General features: G+C 48.2%; 1 protein-coding gene across 1 annotated transcript; it reads left to right on the top strand.

The window, feature by feature from the left end:
• On the top strand, positions 1–8,523 carry LOC146674958 (uncharacterized). The gene is made up of 3 exons (XM_085399236.1): positions 1–483; positions 2,140–5,441; positions 5,533–8,523. Exons 1-3 carry the CDS (start codon positions 408–410, stop codon positions 5,743–5,745), a joined length of 3,591 nt encoding a protein of 1,196 aa, XP_085255362.1. The 5' UTR covers positions 1–407; the 3' UTR covers positions 5,746–8,523.
• Positions 8,524–8,580: the final 57 nt, after the last annotated feature.

Raw genomic sequence — 8,580 nt, 5'->3', positions numbered from 1 at the left:
TGCGCTCCCTGTATGTGCATGCAGTGGGGCAGCAGTGGGAGAGGAGGGGCGCAAATTGGACAAGTTTTTTGGGGGGGTAGAAGAGACTTTAGAAAACAGCCACACACACGGCAAGCTTCATGTGACACGGTGCAGCCCGGCGGATTTCCAAACATCACTTTTTCTTTTTGGAACTTTGTTCCATGAAAGACCCGCTCTTTCAAAACTCCCCCTTTCTTCTTCTTCTTCTTCTTCTTCTTCTTCTTCTTCTTCTTCTTCTTCTTCTTCTTCTTTTTTCTTTTTTAAAGCCAAGGACTTGCAGCTTCTTAAATTTGGATGCTCTCGGAAGCTCGTCCAAGTGCGCAAGAAAAAAAAAACTGCCATTGAACCGACGGATGCCCCCCTCTCCGTCTGACTCGCCGTGAATCATGTCACGCCGGAAACAGAAGAGACCCCAGCATCTCGTTAACGCGGATCCAGGGGGCCCGAGGCTGCAGTCGCACGGTGAGAAAACATGTTTACGAGTGTTCGTGCGCTTTTTATTTTTGGATTTTTGTGTTTCTTTCTTTCTTTTTGTTAAATCAAAGCGGCATAAGATTGTTATAAACAACATTGCTCACAGGCTACTGGCTGCTTGTGAAATTCACTATAAGAACTTAAATCTTTAAATTCATTTACCAACGCAAAAGTTAGCATTTAAGTCATGAGCGGGTTTTCTTTGATTTCTTTTCTCGAACTTTTGCAAGTTCATGTTTGCATTTGCATTCCGACAAATGCACCTGATTTAACTGACTGAAAAAAAGTCTCACCTCACAATTCTGCTTACTAGTTTAGTGCAATAGATCCCACTTATAAATGAGACCTGGGGCACTTTGGACGGGGCCAATAAACTTGCTCTTGTGGGTAGGATTAACTAACATACATCTGTGGCCATTTTCGTGTGCTGTTCATCCTCTTGGAGACCAACAGGCTGCTCAGCGCTGACTGCTGGAGGGCTTTGATTAGTATGGAGCACTCTCTTACTTCTTCACAATAAGGTGCAATAGGGTGGGGGCGGGGGGCAGTGGTTTTTTTGGGGGGTAAAGATTAATCTTCCACCCTTTCTGTTCTGATCTTCTTTTGCTCTTCATCCATGCTTTTCTTCCTTATGTGCCCCTCTCCCCCTCATTTTTCCACCTTTCTTAATACAGCCCCCCTCCCCTTTCTTTGCTCCTTCTTTCTCACCCTTTAGCCCTATTGACTGTATACTCCTAACACAGGCGGGGGGATTGAAAACATTTCAGAGAATATGGAGGTTTTTGTCACATTATTAGTGGGATATAGCTTCTGATGCATGCACCAGCTCCCCTGGGGCAAACTCTCACAATTAATAGTGGAAGTTTTAGTTTGAGGCTTATCTGCTTGCAGGTTTGCAGGGAAGGAGTTTCGCTTGAGGTACAGTCTTTCATTCCATCACTGTCTCTCCAGGAGGGAGTAGTTAGTTTGTCTCTCCATTGTTGTTACCCTCCCCCTCATTTCTTTTTCTTTTTTACTCTTTCTCACTCCGTGCTCAAGATTTCTGAAAGAATTTGACCCCTGAGTGCCAGAGGTCAGATTAGTTGACCAATCAGAGTGTGTGGACAGTGCCCAGAACCCTTAGCTTGGCCTGACCCCTGACCTCCACTGTGACGTAAGGCGGGGGAGGGTGAATAGGGAGATGAAAGACGTAACCGCTGTAGGGAGTGGGTTAAGAGGGGCTATGGGTTGTCTTGGTGATGCCCATTGTCCTCTAAAATGTGTTGCTATAGCAGCAAGGTGGTCTGTGAGCTTTTTTTTTTGTATGTGTGTGCACAAGATGTTTGAGGAGTTTTACTCTGGAGAGCACAGATTGAGACAAGATATCACAAAGACTCGTGGACGGTTGAGTTTCTTGTTTATTTGCATGTTCAAGGCCACTTTCCAGCAGGAATTTCTTTTGATGTTGTAACTGTATCTTTTGGTATGCACACAGAATTTTTTAAAACTAAATTCATAAACAATAATGGAGGCAAAGGAAAAAACAGAGTTCAGATAAATTCACAAAGCTGTATATTTGGGTTGATATCAGAGCTTTGTCAAATAAACATGCAGGTTTAAAAAAAAAAAACCCTCATCATTCTTCTTTTTCTTCTAAATCCTCAGATGACCATCTGGGCTTAAAGTCACCATCCACATCTCTCGGCTCAGAAGTGACCTCATCAGGATCCTCCTCCTCCTCATCCCCCACATCTCTTCAAGACTGCCAGCCGCCTCTGGCCCCTCGCCCATCCCCTGGAGGGCTCCACGCGCCCTCCTTACCCAGCGAGAGCTCACCTCCTCCCCACTGGCCCAGCCACATCGCCCCCTTCACAACATCTCTTCCCAACACCCACTCCTCCCTCTCCCCGGACTTCCCTCACCCGTCGCTGTCTTCCCAAACTCACTCACCTCCCCCCCTGGGTCAGACCTCTGGTTCCCACAGCCAAGGGAACTCTCACTCCACCATGACCTCCCCGCAGACTGGAAGTTCAGCCACCACCACTACCTCCACCTCCTCTTCCTCCTCCTCTTCTCAATGTGTTCCACCTCACCGTGAAAGCTCAAGTCCAGGTCAACAGCAGGCCACCAGCTCACCAGGGGAGCAGGGACAGAGCCAGGTCCCTCCCACACTGGCGGTGCTCTTAGAGGAGCTGAGGGTTTTACAACAGCGCCAAATCCACCAGATGCAGATAACAGAAGAGATCTGCAGGCACGTTCTGAGGCTTGGAGGAGCTGTCTTTGGCCAGGACAACAATGCACAAGCCAGCGGAACGGAAAGCAACCTGAAACCTAACGGAGCAGCATCTTCATCCCCAACGCATCCTTCCACTGCCACTCCAGTCACCACAGCCTCGTCACTTTTGACTGGCCTTCCATCAGCTCTCTTCCCCCAACCGGCTGTCTCCAAGTCAGGCGCTTCACACAACAACAGCAGCAGAGCTGCATCTTCCTCTACCTCGTCCTCATTATTATCTTCTTCTTCCTCATCTCTTTCATCCACTATTAGCTCCTCTGTTGCCTCCCTACACCCCTTGTCCCTGTCGCTGGGCCTGCCACCGCGCTACCTCCATGAAAAATCGTCTAACACCTCTTCATTCGCTCACAGTAATGGCGTCAGCTTCCCAACTCCTTCACTTCCTCCCACCAGCCATCCCCAGGACCTCCAGTCCAGCTCCTCTCTTACCTCTGCCTCCTCATCAGGACGCCCTCAGCACATCTGCCGCTTTTGTGGGAAGGTGCTGAGCAGCGACTCGTCCCTGCAGATCCACCTGAGGTCCCACACAGGGGAAAGGCCCTACCAGTGTCCAGTCTGCCTGAGCCGTTTTACAACCAGGGGGAACCTTAAAGCTCATTTCCTGCGACACAGAGAGCAGAACCCAGAGCTGTCGCTCTCCCTGCTGCCTCCAGCGCTGTCAGAGCAAACGCAGGGCGGATCGGCCACAGGGAGCATCCAGAGGAGGCGCAAACGGCGAGCTGATGATGATGAAACATTTAACGCGGTGAAAGGAAGCGTTCCCGGCATCACAGAGAGCATGGCTTTAGGATTCCTGTCCAGTGGCTCGGCTCGGGCCTCGCCTTCCTCCCTACCTCTGCCCCCCTCTGTGGACATGGCTCTGCTGTCCACAGCTCATTCGCTGCTACAGCTGAACAGAGCTTCAGCGGCAGCCGCTGCAAGCGCATCCAGCAGTGTGCTCCCGTCTTCCTCTTCGTCATCTTCGTCCTCTGTGGGCAGCCAGTTTAAAGGAGCAAAGCAGCAGCGCTTTGACGAAAACACTCCTCCTCACTCGAGCCTCCATTCAGCCTCGCCGTACTCCCAGCTGGCTCACCTGCCTAAGATTCTCTTCCCTGGAGGTACCTCCCCTCACCACCTCGCGCTTCTCCGACCACCGGGACACCCATCCACCTCCCACCTCACTTCGCCTCATCAGCTACCTTTCCCTTTCCCACCTTTCCCCAAACCATCTGCCTCCTCCCCCTCCTCATCCTCTCCCACTACCTCTACCTCTGATACATCCAAGTTGCAGCGGCTGGTACAGAAGCTTGAAAAGCAGCCTCACCCAGGTGTCTCCTCCTCTTCTTCTGCCTCTTCGCCCTCCACCTCCTCACACACCACTACTGAAGCCAACGGAGACACCCATGGCCACGACCTGACCACCACCTCCAGTGCCTACCGCAGGGAAATGTTGGCGGCTCTTGGACTGAGTCCTAGTGCTAATGCTGCAGGATCAGAGACAAGCCAGGGTTCGGGCGCTACTAGAACTACCCCATCTCTCCCCGCCGTCCAGGCTGCTAATCAGTGTGGTGTGTGTTTGCGTGTTCTTAGCTGCCCCAGAGCTCTTCGCTTGCACCAGGCCACACATTTGGGAGAGCGCCCGTTCCCTTGTAAGCTTTGTGGTCGTTCCTTCTCAACAAAGGGCAGCCTTAGGGCCCACCTGGCCACTCACCGTGCGAGGCCACCCAATAGCCGTGCCCTGAACTCCTGCCCGCTGTGCCCACGCAAGTTCACCAATGCCCTGGTTCTTCAGCACCACATCCGCTTGCACCTCGGAGGACAGATTCCGCCCGATGAAGATGTTCCCCCCGAAGATGCTGCAGAAATGGACAGTGGCGTCTTTGATGATGGTGACAATGACTCCATTAGCTCCCAATCTAAAACACAGCTCCTTCCTTTGGCCTTAACAACAGGCACCAAGTCTCAAATTGATGCTCTAAGCTCAGGGTCCACTTTTAAGCAATCTGCAGCTAATGACACCACATCTGTGAAGACAGAGGAATCAGAGCGCTCCACGTCCAGTGTTAGCCCACCTCTGACCCATAACCTCACTTCAGCAGGGCCAGAGGACAGCATCCCAGCTGACAGTAGCCTGGTGAATGGCTCCATGTCCTCTGAGGAGGAGACCCACACTGACCTGGGCAGCCCTTTCAAAGCACCCCCAGCTTTGGCAAATGGAGATTCAGAGGGTGACGACGTCCCCCTTTCTCTCTGCATTTCAAAGCCTGGTGCAGAAAATGATCTGCCACACAGAGGCGTTAATCATGATGAAGAGTCCTCGACAGATAAACCCACAATAACTCCTGATAGTAACCCCACTGCAAATCCCGTACCTTCACTCCCCCCTCCCGTCAGCCCCACAGCTATCCCAGAAGCAGATGAGGCCTGTGGCAGTGCACCACATGAGTCACAGGAACGAGATGCTGCCCACAGTAAAGGGAAAAGTGAAACACTCAGAGAGTCTTTGTCTGGGTTGGACACAGAGCTGGAGAAGGACACTCCAGAAAAGCCTTCTGCGGATGCTGAGCCCTCAGTCCCAGCAGCATCAGCACCAACACCAGCACCAACACCACACACACAGCCTCATCGCCCAGAGAAACCCTACAGCTGCTCCCACTGTGGAAAGGCTTACGCTAGCCGGAGCGGACTTAAGGTGAGAGAAGAGATAATAGATAGTGTGATGTAAAAGTTTTTAATTTGAGATTTTGTATCTGTAAATAAATATCATTGTGTCCTGTCAACAGGGTCATATGAAGACCCACCCCGGCGTGCTGACCAGTACCCCCTCCAAGGCTCAAACCAATGACAATGACTTTGCGGAGGATCGTAAAAACGCCGCACAGCAGGATGAAAAGCAGGGATTGCTTAAATCCCCCGAGAAAGGCGACAGCACAGATCCTCTGCCGAACAGCGTCGGCTGTGACGCGGCAGACGAGGCTATGGACACCACCGCGTAGAAAGTTAGTGCTGTTGAATGTCAGTTTTTAAGGGTCCTGACAAGGGAATGTATTTTTCTTTTACTTAATAGAACGAGATTTGTTTCCTAGCGTAATAATAATTCAAATTCATATTTACCTTTTTGTTAGGCAGATAGGTCTGCTGTAGTTTATACTGTAGTATGATTCCAGTGATTTTGTGAATGTAGTGTTTTAGCTATGTATTTTTCTATTTTGGAGACCACAGTGAGGCCTTATTTACACACTTCACAGCATTACCATGAGCTGAATTACTTGTTCTTTTTTTGTTATCGTGGTGCTTGTTCAGCACAGACTCTATGATAGCTGATTTTTGTGGTTTTTTTGTTTGTTTTTTTTAAAAAGAAGAGTGTCCAGAATTTTACAAAATGAAGTCAATACCAAAACAGGCCAGATTAGGAATGGCCAGAGTTTGTAAATACAGCTGCGGTTACATTTTAAGACTTCTTACTGTTTCCTACTTTGTTCCTTTTTTTTTTTAATGTGATGCTGCTGAATGCATGTGCCGAGCTACACTGTGAGCTGCACTTTGCCTTGTGCTGCCGAAAAACCTGCTGAAATGATTGAATCCGTGATGCTGTTTGGTCGTAATGCTGCCGGTGACTGTGTGAGTCCCGTACTTAAAACTGTAAGCTACCCCGGCCCTCACAGGGCCCTGTTTGCGTTGTTGTATTGATGGTTGCTGTTATCTGCATGGTGAAACCCGCAACAAGTATGAGCCCCGTCCGTTATAACCACCCTCCCGCCTCCTCCTTCATCCTCCCTTCTCTCTCAGAGCACTTGAGGGTGTCCTGCTCCTGCACCAACTGTCTGCACTCACTGCATTCCTGCTTTAGCTCAGTTTAGCTTTTTGTATGCTTTGCTCCCCCCTTTGTAAACCCTTTTTTCTTTTTTTTTGTAGCAAAGACAAAAATATGTTCCCATGAGATGTATAAAAGATAAATAAAACAAAAGGCAATGTGAAGAGGAGACCTGTTTGTTGCTTGTCTGGTGGGTTTCGTTTTGTGTGTGTGTGTGTGTGTTGGGGGGGGGGGGGGGGCATTTTTTTGTCTGGGTTGGGTTTAATCCCGTGTCTCTGTGAAGTCATCTATCTGTTTAAGTATTCTGCTTGCATGACTCTTATTCTGTGTGCACACTGTTGGTCAGTTTTCTCTTGTTTGTTCCAGTTTCTCTGTGTGTCTGGATTGGAGGAGGAGGAGGAGGAAGGTGGGGTCCTTTGTCTGAGACTCTGGGCTAGCTGTCTCCAGATTCTGCTTTTTCTTTTCTTTTTCTTTTTTTGCTCTCGGTGTCTTTTAATATGTTTCAGTTCCCCTGCGCTGTTCATGTGTGTGTGAGTGTGTGTGAAAAGGATAATCGGAGCCTGTATGAGTGTGATTGAGGGTGCAGCTGTAGAGGCTGCCACCTCCCTCCCTATACCCCCCCTCTCCTGCCTTTCGCTCCCCTTCTCTGTGTCATACTCTCTTTCATACTCACTCCTTTTTTCTTTTAAATTTTCTCTTTCATTTCGCTCCCTCACTCTTTTTGCTCCACCCGTCACCCCTACACTCCCCCGTGTAATGAGCTGACACACAGGAAGCTCTAATCCTCACACAATGCCGGCCCTCGTCCCCCCTCGCACAGTGACTGGGAGCGGGACAGGGGGCAACAGGGACCAACCTGGTCCAGCTGTCCCCAAAATGGCCGCCTTTAATCCCTCTAGTTTTTTTTTTTTTTTTTTTTTAGCCTGCAGGGGCTCCCTGAAACCATGACAACTGGTAACCAATGAAAAGAATGCCCAGGGCAGGGAGCGGGACAAAGGGGGAGAAAGGAGCCATGTGTGAGAAGTTTGTCCACATGCGTTCATGAGTGACAGCGGATGTGTCTCAATCAAAAAAAAAAAAAAAGACAAAAAGAGAGAGAGCGGGAGCGAGAGACAGAAAAGAAGCCATTTAGATAGAAGTGAATATAAAATCCAACAGGTGTGATGCTGGATGTGTTTACAGGCTTTAATCACGCCTCATCACACTCATCAGTGAGCTTTAATCAACCCTCTGTGGGCATCAATCATCTCCAGGGAAAAAGGACAAAAGTTTCTCAAGGGGTCAAAGGTCAGCGTTTAAACCTGTTTAGCCTTGGAGCAATGAGGAATTAGCATCGTTTTAAAAGACAAAGAAACTGATTACTTCACAGTCGCCAGTAATTAATTTGATCTGATTAATTAAAGCTGCCATTCAAGCGAAACATCCTCGAATAAATCCTTAAAAAAAGGCTTATGATTAATTAGTGATTTGATTTTTGAATCGGGACAATAATAGCTGTAAAAATGTGCAACATGAGTCACGTATTTTTAACTTTTTAAATCATTTTTTTTGTTCCTCAGGTTGTATTAGTGGGGCAGGAGTTTTGTTTGTTTTGTCTCTTTTTCGCTCAAAATGTTCTCGTTACGCTCTGTAAGTATTCGCTGATGGCCACATCAGACATTTCCTCACAAACAGAGCCGCACAGTTTTACATCATAACTGTGACCGACACACAGGAACAAAGATGAAGTATTTGGATCTTCTGTGAGTTCATTTTGAGCATCTGGTGATTTGATTGTTGAGGCTGATTCTTAATTAACGGTTTGTCTGCAGGGACCTGGCTCTTACATCTCCAGGTTAAGTGTTTGCCTGTTAATTAGACATAACAGAGATCAGAAAACGGGTCAGACAAAAGACAAAATGGAAAAAACAAAAATGCATTATGAAAATAAAAACACAAAATTTATGTTGTTTTTACTTTATACATTTGTTTTTATGTTCACTGCAAACCCTTTTACTTTAGAGACTTTATTTCTTGT

This window comes from Rhamphochromis longiceps, linkage group LG3 (assembly GCF_057381845.1).
Source record: "Rhamphochromis longiceps isolate RC_006_pf linkage group LG3, R_longiceps_female_GT1.1, whole genome shotgun sequence".
NCBI lineage: Eukaryota > Metazoa > Chordata > Actinopteri > Cichliformes > Cichlidae > Rhamphochromis > Rhamphochromis longiceps.
This window is presented reverse-complemented; position numbering and strand designations above follow the sequence as displayed.